Source organism: Corvus kubaryi, unplaced genomic scaffold, assembly GCF_017639235.1.
Source record: "Corvus kubaryi isolate FWS band 111438036 unplaced genomic scaffold, C.kubaryi_AGA036_p1.0 37193, whole genome shotgun sequence".
In the NCBI taxonomy this organism is placed as follows: domain Eukaryota; kingdom Metazoa; phylum Chordata; class Aves; order Passeriformes; family Corvidae; genus Corvus; species Corvus kubaryi.
Genome location: NW_024581055.1, coordinates 886,004 through 908,923, shown reverse-complemented (window position 1 = coordinate 908,923; position 22,920 = coordinate 886,004). Strand labels below are relative to the sequence as shown.

Below are 22,920 nucleotides of genomic sequence, written 5' to 3'. Positions count from 1 at the left end.
GCCGCACCAGGTTCAGCCACACTGTTCCCGGGATCTCAGTGGGATTCCCCTGGGGCCGCACTAGGACTGGACACAGGATCTCCTTGGGATCACCCCTGGGATCCTGAGGATCTCGCCAGGATCCGATAGGAGATCACTGGGGCCACACCTGGATGAGCTGCAGGACTGCCAGGATCACTCACGGGACAGGCAGGATCTTACCGGGATCTCCTCAGCATCACACTGGGATCACCCCCAGGATCACTGAGATCTCCCCGGGACCACACCAGGATCTCACTGGTGTCACACTTGGGATCACCAGCACCCCTGGATCACCCATGGCACACCATCCTGGGGTCAGCTGCTTCCCTGCATCTCCCATGCCCTGGAGCACCAGCACCCCGGGGTCGCCCACAGCCCAGTGTCAACACCCCTGGCATCACCCCTGGCATCACCGGCACTCCCAGACACTGGCACCACATTTACAGCTTCCAATATTGAGATTTCTGGGATTTTCCCAGATTCGGGTGTGGGCAGGAGGGACCCACAGGGATGGGGTGGGAAGCAGAGGAGGGGTGGGTGGAGGGAAGGACAAAGGAAGGCTCCGTTCCAGTCGTGTGGAAGCGTTTTCTTGGGAAGTCCAGCCTGCCTTGAATTCCCGGCAGCTCCGTGAGCCTCTGGAAATGGGTCATTAGAAGGAAAAGGTGATTTCTGGGATGTTCTCCAGTGCCCTTCCAGGGGGCAGGTGCTGTTATGGGGACAGAAGGAAGCTGCAGTGAATTAAAGCAAACGGAACCGTGGATTCCTTAATTCTCCCACTTTCCGTGTACATGGGGGCAGCAGGTGGAAAATCTGGGATGCTTGGATTAGGGATGCTCCCACCGTGGCTGGTGCTGGTTCTGGCAGGGGGATGTTCCTGGCAGCTGTGGGGGGTTGACTTTGGGGCTTTCAGCATTCTTCTTCCAGCCTCCCAAATAATTTTGAGGCAGCTGGAGGGGCTCATCCTGGAGAGAAGGAGGCTCAGGAGGCACCTTCTGGCTCTTGGGAATTCCTTGGAAGAAGGTCAGAGCCAGGAGGGCTCGGGCTCTGCTCCCAGGTGACAGGACAAGAGGAAACGGCCTCAAAGGGAGGCTCAGGGTGGATATTGGGAAAATTCCTCTGGGAAAGGGCTGTCCAGCCCTGGCACAGCTGCCCAGGGCAGGGGCGGAGGCCCCATCGCTGGAGGGATTTAACAGCCATTGTGGATGTGGCTCTTGGGGACATGGTCAGGGGTGGCCTTGGCAGTGCTGGGGGAATGGTTGGACTCAATCTTGGAGGGTTTTTCCAACCAAAACCATTCCATGATTACCCAGAAATGAATCTTTGTTCCGTTCCCTTCTCCAGGCAGATCCAACAGGCCAAGCCATGACTTGGTTGCTCCAGAGGGAACAAGCCCAGGAATCCTGCGGCTCCAGCACCAGGAAAGAGGGAATCAGGAGCAGCCTGGGTTGTCCACAGCAACCTCTCTGCCATGACCCTGCCTTTTCCAGAGGCTCAGGAAAACAAGTGGTGCTGTTGGAGCTGCCTGGCCCGTGTCCTGTCCAAACAGCGGGATCGATGCCCAGGGACTCCCTGCCTGCCCAAAGGTTGCGTGGTTCGCTTTTCCTGCTGTTTATTCTTATAAATCCATGGTGGACGCAAGCAGGAGGCACTTCCTGACGTGGCATTCCTTAGGGAATGCTGGGATCCAGGCTATGTGATGGGCAGGAAGGACAGGGCTTTCTTCTTCCCAGCAGCTGTGACCAGGCCGGGTTTCCTGGTCATTTTCTGGAGGGCCGCCATGGTCCTGTTGAAGGTGTGCTGGGAACAAGGAACACAAAGGGATCGCTGACCTCAGCACAGCTCTCACCTGGCAAAGCTTTTTTCCTGAAAAATAAACCCAACCACCTTCCCGGCCTTTCCAAGTGGTGCTGGGAAAAGCTGGGAAAATCCCCATCACAGCAGCATTGCTCTGCCAATAGCAGATCCCAGCAGGCTCCAAGGAGGGTCAAGAACCCCTGGGAGATTCTCTGGAGCACTGAAAAGCTGCTTTTGAGGTGTTTCCATGGAATCCCAGAATGATTTCAGTTGGAAAGGACCTTAAGGATTATCCCAGTCTACCCCCTGGATGGGCAGGGACACCTCCCACTGTCCCAGGCTGCTCCCAGCCCCAATGTCCAGCCTGGCCTTGGGCACTGCCAGGGATCCAGGGGCAGCCCCAGCTGCTCTGGCAATTCCAGCCCAGCCCCTCCCCACCCTCCCAGCCAGCAATTCCCAATTCCCAATCTCCCATCCAGCCCTGCCCTCTGGCACTGGGAAGCCATTCCCTGGGTCCTGTCCCTCCAGCCCTTGTCCCCAGTCCCTCTGCAGCTCTCCTGGAGCCCCTTTAGGCCCTGCAAGGGTCTCGGAGCTCTCCCTGTGTCCTTCCCTTCTCCAGGGGAACATTCCCAGCTCTCTCTGGTGGAATTTGTTCTGGCCAGGCTGGACATTGGGGCTTGGAGCAGCCTGGGACAGTGGGAGGTGTCCCTGCCCATCCAGGGGTGGCACTGGATGATCCTTAAGGTCCCTTTCATCCCAATCCATTGTGGGATTCTCCCTGGCCCAGCTGGGGTTACCTTTTGTTCCGTCTTCATCCTGGCCCTGTAGAAGGGCTCGGAGCCCGGGCTCTCCGGCAGCACCATCTCCTGCATCTGCTCAAACCTGTCCTGCTCATCTTCGTCCTGCCAGGAAAAGCATTCCCCATTCCATGTGCAAAGCACACACCGGAGACCTGGGATAACGATCCCGTTTGCTGCACCGAACACCGATTCAGCCAGGAAAAGCCTGGGAAGTGAGAGGTTCCCCTTCCCACACCTTGGAGGAGCAGCTTTGGACAAAAACCTGCAAGGGTTGGGATTTTCCCACAGGGAAAATGAATATTCCCAGCCTGGCTCCAGAGCAGAGGGGCTCCAGCCCTGGAGCAGCTCTGGGGCCTCCTCTGGACTCTCTCCAGCAGCTCCAGGTCCTGGTGCTGTTGGCCCCGGGGCTGGGGCAGCTCTGCAGGTGGGGAATCACCTCAGAGGGGCAGAATTCCTCCCTTTCCTTCTGGCCACACTTTTCTTGGATGCAAGAATTGCGGGAAATGGGGATTTGAACCGAAATGTGTTTTTTCAGGATGACAAAAGCCCCTGGCCCCTACAGTGGTGGCTCCTACCACAGGACTGGTACCGACCAGTGCCACGAGGGTTTGGCTGCAAACCTCGGATCCCACAGGCTGGGAATCAGGCTCCCAACCATCCCTGCAGCCCCGGGCACTTTGCCCCGTTCCTGATATTCCACAGACGCCCAGGTGCCTCAGTCACTGTCCTGATTTAGCCTCTGAACAGTGCAGGGAATGTGGCAGCAGGATGTGGCTCCAGATATTCCCTCTGTGCCTCACAGAGCTCCATCTCCTCCTCCTCCTCCTTCTCCTTTTCCTCCTCCTCCTCCTCCTTCCACGGGCTCCCTCACCACCCCCCACGTGGCTCCCAAGGAGAACCGGCAGAACTCCGGGATAACTCACCAGGCACGTGACTCTGTTTATGGGAATCATTCCTGCTCTGGTGTTCCCACCAGGCTTCAGAGCTTCCCTCACGTGTTCAGGGATAAGGAAGGATTCCTTGTACCAGATCTCAAACTCTGCAAAGCAAAGAGAGGCAATTAATGGCTGTAATTAATGACCCAGAAGACATCGTGGGCTGGTTCTCCCTATGGATCAGGTGGGATCTCAGTGCTCTTAAACCCTCAGACAGCTCAGAACTCCAGGATTTTGAGTTTAAACAATTGGAAAAGTTAATTTAAGGAGGCTGATGGCTGTGCTGAGGTGGCCGGGAGGTGGTGGCCAGCTCTGGGGACAGTGCCCTGGCCATGAGAAGGCACCGCTCCTGCAGCCCCTGGAATCCCTTTGGAACGAGCAGCACGCCTGCGACTCGGATTTCAATCCCACGCACTCAAGCACAGCCGCCTGCCATCCCATAATAGCCAGTGAGAACACGCAGCGGGTGGGAATTACGTCCTTATCAATCCCGGGCATTTCCCAGGCACTCCCCTCCCGATCCGGGTGAGTCCTGGATGTCTGAACAAACAGCAAACATCTGGAGCACCCAAAAATGCCAAACCCGGATCCAACGGGAAGCGGTGGCAGAGTTGGGATCGGGCCCTGTTTATCCCTGGGATGATCCGTGCGTTTCTTCCAGCGTGGGATGCTCTGATGGATCCAAGCTGTCCCCTGGCAAACGTTGCCATGTGCACAACATCCAAATGTTTGGGGCTCTGGAATTCAGACATGGACTGGCTTCCATCAGAGAGGCAAATCCAGGGATACAGCAGGGGTAGTTTGAATCCACAGATTCCAAGGTGGAGCCCAGCAGGAATTTGCAGGGATTTCCCCAGCAGAGCTGTGGCCAAGCTCTTTTTCCTGACAAGGCTGCAACACTGGAACCTGGAAATCACACAGGGACAGAGGAGATACCGGGAATCCAGAGCCCAAGCCCTGTCCCAGGGCAATTCCTTAACGACCACCTCTATTAAATAAAATCAGGGATGAGATCCAGGGCCAGCAGTGGGAGCACTGTTGGAAAATTCCTTGTGGGAGGCTCTTTCCCCCACGTTGTGGTGTGCCCAGGGAGCAGAGGGACATTGTCTGGGAGACAGGATCTGCAGCAGTTCAGGGTTAGGTCAGAAAACCCCACCTGAGCATGGATAAAATCCAGCCTGGAAGGCAACAGGAAAAAGGACAACAGAGGATGGGAACTTTGGCAAGGGATGGAGGAACAGGGAATGGCTTCCCAGTGCCAGAGGGCAGGGATGGATGGGAGATTGGGAATTGGGAATTGCTGGCTGGGAGGGTGGGCAGGGGCTGGGCTGGAATTGCCAGAGCAGCTGGGGCTGCCCCTGGATCCCTGGCAGTGCCCAAGGCCAGGCTGGACATTGGGGCTGGGAGCAGCCTGGGACAGTGGGAGGGGATTGGAACTGGATGGACTTTCAGGTCCCTTCCAGCCCAAACCATTCCAGGATTCCAGGGTCTGTGAGTGCTCCAGCCTGGATTTATCTCAGATAACCTGGGGGCTGCTGAGCTCTGGTGCTCCTACCTGAGATGAGCCTTTTCCTGCACTTATCCACGAGCTGCTGGCAGTACTGGATCTCTGCCTTCAGGTCCTGCAGCTCGGCAAAGCCAGCCCTGTGCGCCTCCTTCAGCTCCTTCAGCTTCAGGATGAGGGAAAGCTCCTTCTCCTTGATGACCATCTTTCCTTCCTCATCCATGAATTCTCCTGGAGGGGAAGGAAAGGAAGGGAAGGTTCTGGTGAGGGCAGAGAGCAGGGACAGGGCTCTGCAGATGTGACACCCTGATGGAGGGTCTGACGTGGCTTCCAGGGGCAAAATCCCTGGGGTTGTTTAGATGGGATATTGGGAAGGAATTCCTGGCTATGAAGGTGGGGAGGGGCTGGATTGGATTTTCCAGAGCAGCTGTGGCTGCCCCTGGATGCCTGGCAGTGCCCAAGGCCAGGTTGGATTTGGTTTGGAGCGGCCTGGGCCAGTGGGAGGTGTCCCTGCACATCCAGGGGTGGAATGGGATGATCCTTAAGATCCCTTCCCACCCAAACCATCCTGGAATCTATGACCACCCAAAATTCCCTGAAGCCCAGAGCTCCATCCCTCTGTCCCACGCTGCCTCCTCACCCTCCTGACTCTGCTTCCGCTTCCAAGCCTCCAGAGCCTCCGTGATTCCCTCCATCTGCTGCTTGTTGTGGTTGATCCTGTTGGCCACGGAACAGCTTCTCTTCTTCCTGGAGATGAGGATTCTGTTGTTCTCCCTGAAGATCTGGTGGATCTCCCTTCCAGCCTCCTTCTTAAACAGCTCAAACGCCTCTTCCTTGGATGAAGGGGACCTGAAAGCAGGCACAGACACGGGAGGTCACTCTGTCCTGCCCCGCAGCATGGAATCATGGAATGGCTCAGCTTGGAAAATCCCTCCATGATCATGGAGTCCAACCATCCCCCAGCACTGCCGAGGCCACCCCTGCCCCACGTCCCCAGTGCCACACCCACAGGGCTGTTAAATCCCTCCAGCAATGGGGACTCCACCCCTGCCCTGGGCAGCTGTGCCAGGGCCAGACAGCCCTTCTGGGGAAGGAATGTTCCCAATATCCACCCTGAGCCTGCCCTGGCCCAGCCTGAGGCCGTTCCCTCTCCTCCTGTCCCTGTTCCCTGCCAGCAGAGCCCGACCCCCCCGGCTGCCCCCTCCTGTCAGGGACTTGTGCAGAGCCACAAGGTCCCCCCGGAGCCTCCTTTGCTCCAGGCTGAGCCCCTTTCCCAGCTCCCTCAGGAATTCTCCAGCCCCTTCCCAGCTCCAGTCCCTGCTCTGGACATGCTCCAGCCCCTCAGTGTCCCTCTTGTCACGACGGGTCCAGAGCTGGACACAGGATTTGAGCTGTGGCCTCCCCAGTCCTTGGGAATGGCCACAGCTGAGGTTGGATGGGATTTCCCTGGGTTCCTTTGGGGTCCCTCTGTCCTGGCTGCTCCCTGGCACCGTTCCCGTGCCAACCCCAACACCCACTGTCCCCCAGGCTGCTCCCAGAACAAAGTCCTTCACACGGACACCATATTCCTCAGGAGATGCCTCAGAGCTGAGTATTCCCTGGAAAGCCGGCCTTTCATGGATTGAATTTTCACAGAAAGAATGGATATTGTTCCTCCCCATTGTTAAACAAATGCCTGTGCTCTTCCCGTGCTGGATTCCCAGCACGGATCCGTCCCTTCCACCAGCCAAACCCCACAGCTCCGGGCCTTGGCCGGCCCCACAGCACTGCTGCCATGCCTTGGAAGTCCTGCCTGTTTTCCAAGTCTGAATCCCAAGTGCCATTCCCGACTTTTCCATGAAGGGGCTTTGATGCCCCCGTGAACAGCTGGTGTTATTCCAGTGGGAAGCACTCCCAGCAAAGCAAGGGAGAATGTCACAGCCCACAGATGCCGCTGGGTGCTGCTGATATTCCTGGAGAGCAGGATGGATTTGGGAGCAGCAGGGAGGAACAGAAAACCATGGAATGATGTGGGTTGGAGGGGACCTTAAAGCTCATCTCATTCCAACCAAAGGCTCCACATTCCTCACTCCGGCCTGGGCAAAGCCAGATTCCAACTCCTGCCTTCCCTGAGTAACCTCTTAAGGGCATTTTCCAGCTCCTCCAGGGCTGTGTGACGCTGTTCCCGTGCCAAAGCACTGGCACAGGGCTGTAAACAACAGCCCCTGGGCAAAGTGCCACAGCTCCAGCTCCCAGAGCCAGCTCCGAGCTGCTGGAGTGCTCTGGGATGTGCCCCCTGCAGCTGCAGCAGCCTGTCCTGGCAGCCCCGGCAGTGCCAGAGGGACACAAATCCCGCGTGGAGGGAACGGAACCTGGCTGGGGAGCTCCAGGAGAGAATTCTCCTGTGACAGCTTCGCTGCTCTGCTGGAATCCACAAACCACATCCTGGGCTGAGCCCCAGCGTGGGCAGCAGGAAATGGGGGATTCTGCCCCTCAGCCCCTCTGAGGTGATTCCCCACCTGCAGAGCTGCCCCAGCCCCGGGGCCAACAGCACCAGGACCTGGAGCTGCTGGAGAGAGTCCAGAGGAGGCCCCGGAGCTGCTCCAGGGCTGGAGCCCCTCTGCTCTGGAGCCAGGCTGGGACAGCTGGGAATGTTCCCCTGGAGAAGGGGAGGACACAGGGAGAGCTGAGAGCCCCTGGCAGGGCCTAAAGGGGCTCCAGGAGAGCTGCAGAGGGACTGGGGACAAGGCATGGAGGGCCAGGACCCAGGAAATGGCTTCCCAGTGCCAGAGGGCAGGGCTGGATGGGAGATTGGGAATTGGGAATTGCTGGCTGGGAGGGTGGGGAGGAGCTGGGCTGGAATTGCCAGAGCAGCTGTGGCTGCCCCTGGATCCCTGGCAGTGCCCAAGGCCAGGCTGGACATTGGGGCTGGGAGCAGCCTGGGGCAGTGGGAGGTGTCCCTGCCATGGCAGGGGTGGGAATGGGATGATCCCTAAGTTCCCTTCCAACCCAAGCCAGCCTCGAATTCCGTGATTCTGCTGACCCATTTCCATGCCTGTGGGGATTTCTGGCTGGATGTGAGGACTCCCTGCAGTTTTCCCACTCACCAAAGGGATGCTGAAATTTTCAGAGATTAAAATATTAAATTAATTCAATAAAATGAAATTAAAGAAATTAAGTTAATTAAAATTCAAAAGAATTCAACAACAACTGGCCGGGCAGAGCTTGAAGCACAGAGGTGACCCTCACCACCATCATCTGAAGCTCAGGGTGTTCCCAGCACCACTCCTGTCCTGTATTCCCTGAAGATCTCCAGAGCTCTCCCCCTTCCCTTGTAGGTGCACTCAGGGAACACAATCCAATTGTTCCAGTGTAAAACACCCTCTGGAAAAGGGGATTTAGTCCCTCACAGGGAAAACCTACCCAGGCTTCTGGGAATCCTCCCCTGAAGATGAGATTGGGACCTCTTCATCACTGTCCTGCACGCTTCCTTCCTCTTCCTCATCCACATCCTTGGTGGGACTTTCTAAAGGTGAGGATTCATCCTGGCCTGGCTCAGGAGGAGGGCTCCCACCTATTTCCTTCCTGAAAAAGGGGGAAAAGGTGAACCAGATTTGTTCATTTCCTCACCAGAGGAACTGGAAGCAAAACATGCAGCGGGTTTGGCTTTGCTGATTTCAAAACTGGTGATCTGAGGTAGCTGCTACCAGAGTTTCCAGGGAAATACCCAGTGACAAGCAATAAAATCAGCCTTGTTCCCACAAAGTCCTTCATTCTTAGAGTGGAGGAACTGCCCTGGATCCTATGGAATACAGGCCAGGCCGGATGAGCTCTCTTGAGAAGGATCTCAAGGACAACAGTCCCACCCTGTCCAGCTCTGGGCACACCTGGACAAAGGATAACCCTCTCCAAAAGAAATCTCTAAGGATTTGATCCAACCCCACATCTACACCAAGCCTGGTTCCCTCCTCCTTTCCCTCCACAAACCCCTCCAGCCTCAACTGCAGGGAATAGAATCATCATGGAATCCTGGAATGGTTTCAGTTGGAAAGGACCTTAAAGCCCACCCCACCCCCTGCCATGGGCAGGGACACCTCCCACTGGCCCAGGCTGCTCCAAACCAAATCCAGCCTGGCCTTGGGCACTGCCAGGGATCCAGGGGCAGCCCCAGCTGCTCTGGGCACCCTGTGCCAGGGCCTCCCCCCCCTCACAGGGAATTTCTTCCTAAGGAATAGTGTGAGAGGAGAGTGGGGCTTGGAACACAGACAGGAGAGTGTTGGCCAGATCTCCTGGTGCCTCCCTAAAAGCAGAAGAGCCCAGCAGAGCCCAGGGCTCACGTGGCCACCACAGCCTTGGTGCTTCCTCTGCTCCCTGGCACGAGGACTTCAGGGAAATGTCAGGGAGGAGCCAAGCAGGGATTTATTTGTGTAAACTGAAGGCTCTTGCTCTGCTCAGGACTGATTGTTCCCCCTCCCTCCCCAAATCTCTTCTCCTTCTCTGCTGCTCTCCCAGCTCCCTCCATTCCTTCCTCCGTGGGCTGCACATTCCTGCCTGACCAGAGCTGGGCTCTGGGAACTGCTGGGTCCTGCACTTGGGGCACCATGAGGATTGGGGACAGCAGCTGGGAAAGGCCCTGGGGGTGACAGCAGGTGCCAGGGAACAGGGACAGGAGGAGAGGGAACGGCCTCAGGCTGAGCCAGGGGAGGCTCAGGGTGGATATTGGGAACATTCCTTCCCCAGAAGGGCTGTCTGGCCCTGGCACAGCTGCCCAGGGCAGGGGTGGAGTGCCCATTGCTGGAGGGATTTAACAGCCCTGTGGATGTGGCACTTGGGGACATGGGGCAGGGGTGGCCTTGGCAGTGCTGGGGGATGGTTGGACTCAATGACCTTGGAGGGCTTTTCCAATCCTGACAATTCCACGATTCTGTGATTATCGAAGGTAAAGGAGAACTTTCTGACTGCTTAACTCACACGAGCTGCTCATCGTCCTTCTTGGCTTCCTTCTTCCCATCAGGAACGGGGGATACAGGAGGACTTCCCTCAAGAGCCTCTTCATCCTCTTCCGGCTCCAAATCCTCATCCCCTTCATCTCCCCTTCCCTGGAAGCAGAGAGGAACAACCCATGTGTCTGCACCATGGAAACTGTCCAGGCCTCGCCCAGCAGCTCCTCCCTCCCCTGCTAGGGCCTCATCTGGGAATTAAAAACTCTGTGAGAGCCCAGGGCAGGATTTATGGATTATGTGTGATTTCTACACTTGGCTCCAGAAATTATAAGGATTAACACAGGGATCTCAGCAGAGGCAGGACCTCACCTTCCCCACGCCAGTGCTGGACAGGTCACTTTGTAGATGGCATTGTAGGTGGCTCTAAACTGAAAGGGGGCCTGTTTAAATGGGATTTTGGGAAGGAATTCCTGGCTGGGAGGGAGGGGAGGCCCTGGCACAGGGTGCCCAGAGAAGCTGGGGCTGCTCCTGGATCCCTGGAAGTGTCCAAGCCAGGTTGGATTTGGTTTGGAGCACCCTGGGATAGTGGGAGGTGTCCCACCCGATGGAACGGGATGATCTTTAACATCCTTTCCAACCCAGATCATTCTGGGATTCTAATTCCCGTTTAATAAATTATTCTGTGCAGATAAAGGGCCCAATTAATCCCTCTGCTGACAGGAATTCCTTTTATAATGCTGCATCTCTGCTCTGGACACTTTTTTTTTTGGCAAACTCACCCCACTGAGGTTTCTGAGTTTGATTTCAGCAGGGAAAAGCTGCATTGGAGGCAATTCCCATTTTGGCAGCAAAGGAGCCGGTTCTAAGGTGGATTCTGGGCCAGGTCAAGCCCCAGCATTACCGTGTCCTCCTGCTTGTCCTGAGCCTCCTCAGTGTGCAGAGCAGCCCTCCACTCAGCCTTGGCCTCAGAGTCAGCAGCGAAGTCTCCGTGTCCCAGCCCGTACTTGCTGCGGAGCCTGAACTCCACTTCTTCCTCCTGTTGGCTGAGGAAAAACCAGCCCTTCAGGAATCCTGTCCCACACAGACACACCTGGGATCCCTGCCAAGGTCGGATTCCCAAAGAAAAACACCTTTTCCCTGTGGTTTTATCCCTCAACACCCATCCTGTTGTCCGCTCTCTTCCTCTCCTTTTCCATGACATTCCTTTAGGGATCTTGGATATTAAAGTTTTTTGATGGTTATTTCAAGGCTTCCCAGAAGCTTTTGATGGTCACATCAAGCCAAACCAACTCTGCTCAGTGCCATCACCTCGTTTGAACCTTCAATCCAGGTTGGACAGGGCTCGGAGCACCCTGGGATAGTGGGAGGTGTCCCTGCCCATGGGATGGGATCCCATGGAATGGGACGATCCTTAAGGCTCTTCTCAACCCAAACCAGTCTGGAATTCTATGAACTTACCTTACAATCACTTTGAACTGTCTAAACACCTCCTGGATCTGCCTGACATTCACTATCTGAGGAAGAGAGGTACAAAGCCATCAATTTCGGTATTAATTCTCTAAAGGAGTTCCAAATAAATCAATTTAAAGGGTTTTTAAGACTGAGGGAAAGTCTCCTGGAGCTTCCAAACCAGCAAAAATGGAATGAAAACATGCAACACACTTAACATGCAAAAAGGAATTAAATCACAGTTCTGTGGTGGGTTTGGGGTGGAAAACAGCCTCTTCCAAGGATGTTTTCACTGCTCCTCTCTTGGAGGAAAATGGGGTGGAATCAGGATTTCAGTCCTTTTTTCACCACTTACATCGATTTCCTTAATGACTCCTCTGAGGTATTTCTGCACTTGAGATCTGATTTCTTCTCTCTGGGCTGCAGTCAGGGGCTTGTAACTTATGAAGGAATGATTTGCCTTAAAAAAAAAGATGGAAAAGTGAGAATCAGGGAGTCACAAACAGCTGAGGGGCCTGGGAGAACAGTGGGGACAAAGCTCTGAGCAGGTCCTGCCGTGGTGGGACAAGGAGTGATGGTCTTAAACTACCAGAGGGGAGATTCAGGCTGGATTTAAGGAAGGAATTCTTGGCTGTGAGAGTGGCACAGGATGCCCAGAGCAGCTGTGGCTGCCCCTGGACCCCTGGCAGTGCCCAAGGCCAGGCTGGATTTGGTTTGGAGCAGCCTACGATAGTGGGAGGTGTCCCTGCCCATGGCAGGGATGGAATGGGATGGGCTTTAAGGTCCCTTCCAACCCAAACCATTCCAGAATTCTGGGATTCCACTGGTCTGGCAAACACCTGGCATTGCTGTGCCCAGTTCTGCTTGGGATTCTCATCACCTGACTTGCCAGGAGATGGGATTTGGGAGCAACCAACCAACAGAAAGGCATCAGGAGCCTGGAAAGAAACCATCTCCAGTGGATTGAGATTCCAATACAATCCCTCTGTGTGGGATCTTGGGAGGTTTCCCTAAGCCCCAAAGGATGGTGCTGGAAGCAGAAGGAAGGACACAACCCCCCTGGACACTGAGTCCAGTGCTCCTTACGATGAAGTTCTGCATGTTTAGCTCCTGCTTCAGGAGTTGGATCTCCTCCTCCAAAGCCTTCACTGACACCTAACAGGGAAAAAAGGGTGAGCAAATGACTGAATTATATCGGGGAAAAAAAAAACCCTGCTAAAAACAGCACAAAATTGGCTGCTGGACAATATCCCAGCTGGATCCCAGCTCCCTCAGGGCCTGCAGCAGGGAATTTGTGGGTCTGGAAATCATTTTGCCTTTGATTAGCCCCCAGCAGGATGGTTTCTGCTGGGTCCTGCCTGCACAGTCTGCCCAAGCCACCAAAGAAGGGCCACCTGCTTTATGAAGTGATGATTTCCTGACCTGGACCCGCAGGGACCATCGAGTTCTGGGCTCTGGGATATTATCCTGGAAGCCAAGCATTGTGCAGGGCTCACCTCTGCCCTCAACTCAGCAGCTCTGACATGAACTGGGACAAAGGAGAGACTTCCCTGTGCTGTATTTGACTGAATTTCTCCATATCCATGGAATATCTCCAAGGATTCACTATTTCAAATGTGTTTTCAGAAAAGTGAATATAAAAAAATCTTGGGATTCGGGGAGAAGTGGACACTGAGTTGCTTTGAAGTGACCTCTGGAGCACCAAAGCACAAAAGTTCCCTTCCAATTCCAGCTCCTCCAGTTTGTTTTTCACTCTGAAAGTGCACTCAGGGCATCTAAAACCCTGTGGGCCTTTTCTTTTAAATGATCTCCTTGATTAACCAAGTTTTCTAATTGTGGAGAAGCTGTTCTGTTACCAGCAGCAACGGGGATAAAGCTGCAGGAGGACTGGAGATGATTTCCCTGCATATCAGAGGAATAATTCATAATAAAATCTCTCCGTTGAGAGCTGAATCCCATCAGAAAAAGTTGGGATATGCAGGAGAAAGAATTCCCAGGTGTCAGGGAAGATGTGAGGCTGTGCCTCAGAACAGGGAATTGTAATTCACTCCCCAGAAAAAGGGATTAATATTGATCCCTTTCATCACCCACCTAAAACCAGCAGTGTCAGCTTGGCTCAGGAAGGGTTGTTTATGCAACTACCCGATTTTCCTCTGCTTTTTACGGGTGTTATCCTAAATATGAACGAATCTGGGATAATCCCCCTTCCTCCAGCCCTTGCTGTCCGTACCTCCTTGTAAAAGGGCTCGTTGGGGACAGGCTCTGCTGTCACCCAGTTCATCCTGGTGGCAAAGCGAAGGGAAGACAGCTGGAAAACAAAGGGTTTTAAAGGAAATCAGAGAGATTTGAGCAGAGATATCATTTTCCTAATATTTTCTACTTAATTCCATCAGATCCAGGAGCACAGAAATCTAAAATGTATGAACTGCTCCAGGTGATTCCCTCCTGTTTGCTACGGATCCAGCTCCCACAGGGGGATTTTCACCTATTTTATCATTTCACAGGTTAAAAAACAACCTCCTGGGAGGTTCCTCCTGATCCCTGCTCCAGCAAGGAGCCAGCTCAGCTCTGCTGGGAACTGGGGCAATTCCAGTGAGTCCGTGATGTGATGTCCCATGGAAACACATTAAATAATAATAATAATAATAATAATAACAACAACTCTCCAGTGAGCTTAAATCTGAGCAGCTCCTGCCTGCTGTGCTGCAGGCTCTCATGTGACAGGAGTCTGGTTTTGAGCCTTTGGGATAAGAGGAGCTCTCCAAAGTTTGGGATGTTTCCCTGCCAAAGCCTCCAGAGACTGTTCCTTAAAACCAAGCAGGAGCAAGGCTTGAATTCTGCAGGAATCCCCTCAACTCACAGTCTCTTCCACGTGAGATGCTTCCCCATAGATGTTCGTCACCAGCACAGTGTTGCAGTTTCCCCCTGGGAAGAAATGATAACAAAAATAAAGTAAATAACACAATTTGGGGTGATTTTTTTGTTTTTGTTTCCTTTTCTGCAGTGCCTGATATGATATGCTGATTAAATCAGAGGAGAGGAATCACAGAATGGGTTGGGGTGGAAGGGGCTTCAGGGATCATCCAGTGGCACCCCTGCCATGGGCAGGGACACCTTCCACTGTCCCAGGGTACTCCAAGTGTCCAGCCTGGCCTTGGGCACTGCCAGGGATCCAGGGGCAGCCACAGCTGCTCTGGGCACCCTGTGCCAGGGCCTGCCCACCCTCCCAGCCTGGAATTCCTTCCCAGTATCCCACCCAAGGCTACTTTCAGTTTGAAGAAGCACAGAGGACACAGCCAGAGTGTAACTGTCCCTCTAAAGGGCACAGAAAAAGAGGCAGAGAGTGACTTAAAAATAAAGGGGAAATTTGTGTCTCACGGAATGAGGATGCAGGAGGAAGATGGGAATGAAAACTCTGAGTTCCAGGTGTTTCTGAAGGTTCTGCTTTTCAGGACGCCCGGAGCAGCTGTGGCTGCCCCTGGATCCTTGGCAGTGCCCAAGGCCAGGCTGGACACTTGGAGCAGCCTGGGACGGTGGGAGGTGTCCCTCAAGGGGTGGCACTGGATGAGCTTCGAGGTCCCTTCCAACCCAAACCATTCCAGGGTTCCACGATGAATTACAGCCTTAGGACTTGATCTGCTGCCTGAAACCCCAGTTTGCCAGGAGCTGCTGGAACTGCCAGCTCTTACCCAGCGAGTCCTTGAGGACGTGGGTGAGTTTGCTCTGGCGGAAGGGAATGTGCTCCCGCTTGGGGTCGGCCAGGGCGATGACGAGCTGCTCCAGGAACGACAGGGATTTGTTGATGTAGGAGGCTTCGACCCGGAGCTGCCCTTCCGACTGCAACGGAGACCAACAGGAAAAGATTCCATAATGGGGAAACAGCGGGAGAGAGGATATTCCCTGGCGAGGGGGAAAGCGCTGACTCCGAGGGTCAGGAGTTAATTCAGGCCCAAAAAATTCATCATCTGCAGCTTTCCTCAGTTTGGAAAGGAGTTTTCCTAAACCACGGTTTTCCATTACAAGTCTACAAGGATTTGCATTTCCTTCCCAAAGGGTAAATTGTGTGTTTGTCACAGGCTTGATGCCATTTTGGTTCTGATCAACACGGAATGGCATGGAATCAGGGAATTGCTGAGGTTGGAAAAGGCCTCTTAGATCGAGTCCAACCATCCCCCAGCACTGACCATGTCCCCAGGTGCCACATCCACATGGATGTTAAATCCCTCCAGCAATGGGCACTCCACCCCTGCCCTGGGCAGCTGTGCCAGGGCCAGACAGCCCTTCTGGGGAAGGAATGTTCCCAATATCCACCCTGAGCCTGCCCTGGCCCAGCCTGAGGCCGTTCCCTCTCCTCCTGTCCCTGTTCCCTTCGAGCAGAGCCCGACCCCCCCTCACTGCCCCTCCTGTCAGGGACTTGTGCAGAGCCACAAGGTCCCCCCTGAGCCTCCTTTGCTCCAGGCTGAGCATTCCCAGCTCCCTCAGGAATCCTCCAGCCCCTCCCCAGCTCCGTTCCCTTCCCTGTTTTTCCACAGTGTGGGCTCCAAAGGGACCTGAGCAGCTCCCATCACTCACCCCAGTCTTGCTCAGTCTCTCGGATCCCGCCAGGTCAATTAAGGTGATTTTAGATTTAAGGCATTTGGGATTTGTGTAATCTCTGGAACGACACTGAGGGAAAGAAGAAGAGAACCTGCACTTAGGAGCAGACAAAACTGAAACACAGGAAAAAACAGAACTGCAAAGCTCCTCTTGAACCCCTAGGAAGCCATCTCAGTGCCCAGGAACAAGGCTGGAGCTCTCACCTCAATGTACAAAGTGAAGATGCAGTGGGATCTGGAGGAATTCTTATTCAGGGTGTGCTCTCCTATCACTCTGTTGGTCTCACCCTGCCAATGGAGAGAAAATTCCAGGCTCAGCTCATGGAACTGTGGCTTTTTGAGGATAAGCCAGGCAACATCTCTGTGGCTCTTTCCATTTTCTGATGACTGGAAAAGCAAAGAGCTCCCCAAGCTTCAAATGGCCACGGATCTGAACCTCTGACAGGAACACAAAGGGATGTTGGAAGGGATCTTAAGGATCATCTCATCCCACCCCCTGGATGGCAGGGACACCTCCCACTGTCCCAGGCTGCTCCAAGCCCCAATGTCCAGCCTGGCCTTGGGCACTGCCAGGGATCCAGGGGCAGCCACAGCTGCTCTGGCAATTCCAGCCCAGCCCCTCCCCACCCTCCCAGCCAGCAATTCCCAATTCCCAATCTCCCATCCAGCCCTGCCCTCTGGCACTGGGAAGCCATTCCCTGGCTCCTGTCCCTCCAGGCCTTGTCCCCAGTCCCTCTGCAGCTCTCCTGGAGCCCCTTTAGGCCCTGCAAGGGGCTCTGAGCTCTCCCTGGATTCTTCTCTTCTCCAGGCTGGACGTTCCCAGCTTTCCCAGCCATCATCACATTCCTTCTACTCTTTAAAAAGAAAAAGGCAGTCCCTGCACATTCCAGAGCCCAGGACAGCACTGTGTCATTAAAAAGGCCAGAGAAAGACTTTAAGGACACCAGATGGCCCTGGCTGAAAATTCCTGCATCCAGATCCAATTATTTATCCCTGATTTCCTCAAGAACTGAAACAGCCATGAGGAAAAGACAGACGCTGATCTAAGTAATTAAAGACCCCTCACAAATCTCTCACCCTGAACAGCCCTGCTGGGAATTCCAGCAGTGCCAGGACCATCCCAAATCATCTTTTCTTGGAGCATCTTCCAGAATCCCTGAGCCAGGGACATTTTCCTTGCAAGATCAAGAGTTCCCAACCGTTCTACCCACACTCAAGAGGGGTGGCTGAACTTCCTTCCACCATCTTGGCCACCCGCTCCTGCTTTTCTGCCTCCTCCCTCAGCCAACACCCACAACTGTGGGATCCAATGGAATATTTGGCTTCTCTTGCCTCAAAAAGGAGGTGCAGGGCCTCCTCCTCATGGCTGACGGGGTGGATGGAGAGCCCCTTGACATAAACCCCCTGGGGGCCATCCCTGACCACCAGCTGGGTGTCCCTGCACCCTCGGGCCAGCCCCGGCGCCAGGAGGTCGAACAAGGCCTCGTTGTAGATCTCCAGGTAGGAAATTCGGACAGTGACCATGACATTGAGGAATTCTGCAGCTGCTTTGAAGATCTGCACAAAGACAAAGGGTTTGTGTCCGTTCACAGGCAGAATTTGTAGGTATTTGTGGCTTTTCAGAGGAGATATTTATGTAGATGTTGATGGGAGATATAAATGGTGTGATATAAATAGGTGCAAGAGAAAAATAGATATAAAATAGAAACAGGTAAAAATATAAATAAAGTATAAATAGATATAAAATGGAAATAAACACACTAAGATGTATACAAGATATGAAATTATGTAATATAGATATTTATACAGAGATAGTTCTGAACAGCTCCAAGTGCAGCTGGGGCTGTGTGGGGCTAAACCTGAGCTGTGACCCCTGAGGGCTCAGCTTGGATTTGGATTCAATGATCCTACAGAATCATGGAATTCTGGAATGGTTTGGGTTGGAAGGGACCTTAAAGCCCATCCAGTGCCAGCCCTGCCATGGGCAGGGACACCTCCCACTGGCCCAGGCTGCTCCCAGCCCCAATGTCCAGCCTGGCCTTGGGCACTGCCAGGGATCCAGGGGCAGCCCCAGCTGCTCTGTGCCAGTGTCTCTGTGCCTTAGAGGTGTATTTTTAACGATTTTATGATCAGTTTTAACCTGATTTCACGAAAGGACACTTTGGAAAACACGTCTTTCGAAGGCTCGGTGACATCTGGGGAGCAGCAAGAACTTAAACAGCAACTAAAGAGGAACAACCTCTGAGAATGCCAATAAAACTCCTTCACTCTTTAACCATCATCCCTCGGGTAAAATGAGGGGAAAAACCCACATAAAACATACTCACTGTGTTAAAACACTTGGATATCAGCAAGAGCTGATCCCAGAGTGTTCCTTGGTGCTTCTCCCACCTCTTTTCCCACCCAGATCCTGTTGGATACCTGATGGATAGCTCTGGGGATGATCCCTCGGCGTCTGTAGTCAGAGGTCACTCCAGTCATGGTGTAGGTTTTGCCAGCCCCAGTCTGCCCATAGCACATGATGGTGCCTAAAAAAAAAATTCAAAAGCAAAAGAATAAACTGGGGAGGGAGCCTCCAACAGAACAAATGGATCTCTCCTCAAATCCAGTCTCTTTTTATGATCAAAATAATCAAAATTGCAATAAATCACCATTATAGCCCTGCAGAGCTTTGGCCACCAAGTCCTTGGCCACGGTCTCATAAACCATTTTCTGGGAAGTGTTGTGGAGGAGCCCATCCAGCTTGAAGGACCAGTCAGTGTGAGAGTTGTTCACAGCTCCTCCCCTGGGACTCCTTCGGATGTAGATATTGATGCTCTGCAAGCCAAAAAGAGAGGAAGATCAACTCAGCAGCCCTGAGGATTTTCAGCAGTCGAGGACCTGGGGTTAAGCAGAGGAGGGAGCACAAATAACAGGGTTATTTTACTGCCTTGGGTAGTTCTAGATGTCCTAAAAATATCTGGTAATGCTCTCGGATTTCTGGTGATAAATATCACCAATAAAAAGGAAATGTGGTTAAGCTCATCTGTTTAACTTCCTGTGATTCTGTGCCTCAGGGAAATTCTTAATTAAGCAAGAGAAGGCAGAGGGAGGGATTTGCATAAGAGGGGAGAGAAACAGACTGTGCCAAACTGTGGTTATCACTGGGAATTCCTCCTGGATCAGCCAGTCCCAGTCCTGTTGAGGGTTTTCCTGGTGACTGTACCATGGGAAGTGCATTTTCCATGCTCACCCTCGCCGTGACAAAACCACTGCCAAGCAGGAACGGGTGAAGCAGCACCCCCCAAACTGTTATCCATGGCCTCAAGGGATGGAAAAATCCTGTTTTCCCATGGGAAAAGCTGGACTCAAACTCCAAATCTTTCCCACTTCCAACTTCTTTTACTCTACCTTGTTGTCTGACCCGAGCTTGATCATATCTTGGGCAAAATGAGCTGTTGGCTTGACCCGCACGAACGCCTGGACTCGCTTCGGTGCTCTGAGGAGAGGAAAAGGAGAATCTTGCATTGCCTAAACTGAAATTTATAGTATTTGCCAGCTAAAGGTGAGGCAGAGGAGTCAAATTTAAAAATCAATGTTGGCCATTATGCAGCTGCAGTTTTTATTCCCCACTGAAAGCAGCTGCGGGCAAGGGCTTGCTGAAAATTCCTTCCAGCCTTGTCCTGCTTGGAAAACGGAGGATGTGGGAAGAGGAAGGTCAAACTGATCCTGATTTCCTGATTTCCTTGTGTGTACCAGGCCCAGGAGTGTTGGATACACACAGGGTTTCCTCCTCTTAGCCTTGGAAAGCAAAGTGTTTGCAGGAGTAGAAGAGGGATTTTCTTTGGTCACACACAGCCTTTTTTAAAGTCATTTCAATTCCCAACAAACAGCTGATTGGCAATTTCCTGCAGGAAATATCCACAGGCTGGAGGATCTGCTGGGTAAAACCCACACCAGGAGGGCACAGGGCCCATCCAGCTGCTACAGCCACGTGCACTGAGGATTTTTAAGCCCCTGGAATGCGTAGATCCCATGTTTTCCCTCAGTCACTTCCTCCAGACAGCCCGAGCTCAATAATTGTGTGGTGACAACTTCTAGTTTGGGACAAAATCTTGGGGATTTCTGGTACATTCAGGATTTTAGTGACCTCTCACACTTCACCTGCTGGGACTGCTCTAAAATGAAACGTGGAGGTTTGAGCTGAGGCAGGACTTGTTGGATTTAAACCAGGGGAACGTTTGGGTGATACCTGGGGGCGTCACCCTTGGGCTCTGTGTCAGAGAGCCGTGAGGAAATGATGCTTTCCTCATCCTCAGCCTGCTCCTTCTCCTGCTCTTGCTCCTGCTCTTGGTCTTGGTCTTGCTCCTGCTCCTGTTCCTGTTCCTGGTCTTGGGAGTTCACAGAGGTCACAGAACTCTGTCCAAAAAAACCCAGAACCAAGTGTTGGAGCAGCTGTGAATGACTTCTTCAAAGCAAGACACGCAGCAGGGAAAGGAAGAAGGGGAAATTTGGGGGGAAAACTCCGCTATGAGTCAGGGAGAGAACCAATTCCGAGCGAGTGGCATTTCCCTCGCTGCAGCAAGGCCCTGTGGGGGGCTTTGGACACGTGAGGACAAAAGAAACTATTCCTGGGAGGGGTTATTAACACGAGGAGATGGGAAGGAACAGGGTGCCCAGAGCAGCTGGGGCTGCCCCTGCATCCCTGGCAGTGCCCAAGGGAGCTTGGCCGGGGCTGGGAGCAGCCTGGGACAGCAGGAAATGTCCCTGCCCACGGCAGGGGGTGGGATGGGATGAACTTTAAGGTCCCTTCCAACCCAAACCATTCCAGGATACTGGCTGGGCCCGGCTGGAATTACCCTTCGTTCGGTCTCTGCTTTGGATGCGGAGCTTTGACTCTCTTCCAGCCCCTCCTGCTCATCTTCCTCCTGCCAGTGAGAAACAGAGCCGACTGCACGTGAGAAGGGCACCCGGAGACACGGGGTGGGAATGGAATGATCCTTAAGGTCCCTTCCAACCCAAACCACCCTGTGACTTTCCAAGGCACCTCCCGAGGTGTGTGGGGGGGTGATGCCCCGGGGAAGGGGGGTGATGCCTGGAGGGTTGATGCCGCCTGTGCGGGGATACGACCTCCGATCACCCCTTGAGGAGGGGAGGGCGACCCCCCGGGCACCCCCCCGGGCACCCCCCCGGTCCCTGTCCCACCTGCGACCCCTCTACAGCTGGGCTCGGCGTGGCGTCCGGGGTCGCCATGGCAGCGTCCACTTCCGGGTTCTCCATGGCAACGGCAACTTCCGGGAGAGCCCGGAAGTGGCTCCGCATACGGCGGCCGGGCGGGGCCAGCGCGCGGCGGGGGCGAAGCGGGACGGCAGCGGCACGGGAGTGGCCGGGACGATGCTGGAAGCGGCGGCGGACCCGGAGCTGGATCCCGAGGATCTGGTGCATTTCTCGGTGGGAGACCTGCCCAGCCGCGGGTATGGAGTGATGGGCGAGATCCGGCGGCAGGGAAAGCTCTGCGATGTGACGCTCAAGGTGCGGCCCGGCCCCCGGGGGCGGGGGGGGGGCGTAGGGACCACCCGAGCCCTGAAGGGTCTGAGGGGGCCTGAGAGACCTCGACCCCTCAGGGGGAATGAGGGGCACCCCAGTCCCTGATGGGGGATGAGGGACCCCGACCCCTCAGGGGGCTGAGAGGCGGCTGAGAGACCTCAGCCCCGGGCGGGCAGTGAGGGACCCCCGGCTCCTGAGCGGGGACCCCGGTCCTTGAAAGGGACACTGAGGGGGGACCTCGACCCCTGAGGAGGTCACGGTCTCTGGGGTGGGGGCTGAGGGAGGACGCTGAGGGGACTTCCCCCAGTCCCCTTAGGAGGGAGCTGCGCGACCCCCTGGTCCCTGAGGGGGGCTGGGGGACCCCCGCAGCCCTTGGGGGAAGATGAGGGTCCCCAGCCTCAGAAAGGGGAGCCGAGGGAGATCGAGCCCCGAAGAGGAGCAGGGGGGACCCCCCCATTCCTGGGGGGGCTGAGGGACCTCAGCTTGTGGAGGGGGGACTTGAGGAAGCCCCAGGCCCCTGAGGGAGGGGGCTGAGGGACAGCCCAGTCTCTTTTCCAGAGGGAAGGAGGAGCGGGAGCTGAGGTCCCCCCTTCCCATGGCTTTGGCAGAGCAGAGGGACAGCGCCGAGACTCCCCCAGACCCCCTTAGTGGGGTGCCAGGGGGTCTGCGAGGGCCTGTGGGTCCAGGTTTATGGACCAAGCTCTGCTCCAACCCACGGGAGAAGACTCCTTTCTCTAGGAAACCATTCCCTTATGGGAATATCCACTTTTTAACATCCGTGAGCGTGGTAAACCCTCAGGACTGTGTCCCTGGCTCTGCAGGGAATGGCTGGGAGGGCTCGGAGAGTGCCCTGTGCCAGGCAGGAGCTGCTGGAATCCCTCAGGATTCCAGACTCGGAGGAGCTGGTGGGGTGGGAGCCACACGCAGCTCTGAGTCATTGCAGAATTAACTCTGCAGTTTAATTAAACGGGAAGGTGTTCCCAGCCTACTCACCCTGAAACCTTCCAGGGGAAGCAGCCGGAGAGGGCTGTGCCCGTCAGGGAGACGGGATGTGGGACAGGGAGCATTCCATGGATACGGGGACGGCTTCATCCCTGTGGAGCGGCTGTTCCCCCCGGGAAGAGGGGCTGAGGGTTGTGATCCTCCTTGGAAGCGCTTGCTCCTGCTGTAGGGTGATGTTTGTGACCGTCTGGGCTGGAGCCTGGGTGCCTCGAAGTGGCTGAAAACAGAGGCCAGGCAGGAAGAGGAGAATAAAAGCAGGTATTTATTGGAAGGGCCTTCCAAGGTGCCCCCAGGCAGCCCAAAGCCTCCACCCAAGATGGACCCTGGCTCACGGGTTCTTCACACTTTTATAAGTTTGGCCCATTTGTATTT

General features: G+C 54.5%; 1 protein-coding gene across 3 annotated transcripts; it reads right to left on the bottom strand.

Moving 5' to 3' along the window:
* Positions 1–1,613: 1,613 nt before the first annotated feature.
* KIF9 (kinesin family member 9) lies at positions 1,614–21,444 on the bottom strand. 3 transcript variants are annotated; one of them, XM_042022291.1, is made up of 23 exons: positions 21,205–21,444; positions 20,859–20,927; positions 20,252–20,418; positions 19,411–19,498; positions 18,672–18,837; positions 18,442–18,548; positions 17,353–17,577; positions 16,225–16,308; positions 15,998–16,090; positions 15,115–15,262; positions 14,286–14,350; positions 13,656–13,733; positions 12,512–12,580; positions 11,781–11,885; positions 11,435–11,490; positions 10,878–11,019; positions 10,005–10,132; positions 8,457–8,618; positions 5,695–5,903; positions 5,106–5,285; positions 3,539–3,654; positions 2,613–2,717; positions 1,614–1,818 (listed from the first exon to the last, which is right to left on the bottom strand). In XM_042022291.1, exons 1-23 carry the CDS (start codon positions 21,442–21,444, stop codon positions 1,711–1,713), a joined length of 2,910 nt encoding a protein of 969 aa, XP_041878225.1. In that variant the 3' UTR covers positions 1,614–1,710. The 3 variants fall into 3 exon arrangements, with proteins under 3 accessions (XP_041878225.1, XP_041878227.1, XP_041878226.1); XM_042022293.1 differs by lacking the exon at positions 8,457–8,618; XM_042022292.1 differs by lacking the exon at positions 12,512–12,580.
* Between the last annotated feature and the right edge of the window lie 1,476 nt (positions 21,445–22,920).

What these genes read in the sequence shown, in the direction of transcription:
- KIF9 (XM_042022291.1), bottom strand. Translation starts at nt 21,444, where the DNA reads ATGCACCAGATCCTCGGGATCCAGCTCCGGGTCCGCCGCCGCTTCCAG. An exon ending in CCCAAGGGTGACGCCCCCAG is followed by an intron (nt 19,499 to 20,251) that starts GTATCACCCAAA and finishes TCCTCTCCTCAG; the next exon opens with AGCACCGAAGCGAGTCCAGG. An exon ending in TCCCCAGAGCTATCCATCAG is followed by an intron (nt 17,578 to 18,441) that starts GTATCCAACAGG and finishes GTCTTTGTGCAG; the next exon opens with ATCTTCAAAGCAGCTGCAGA.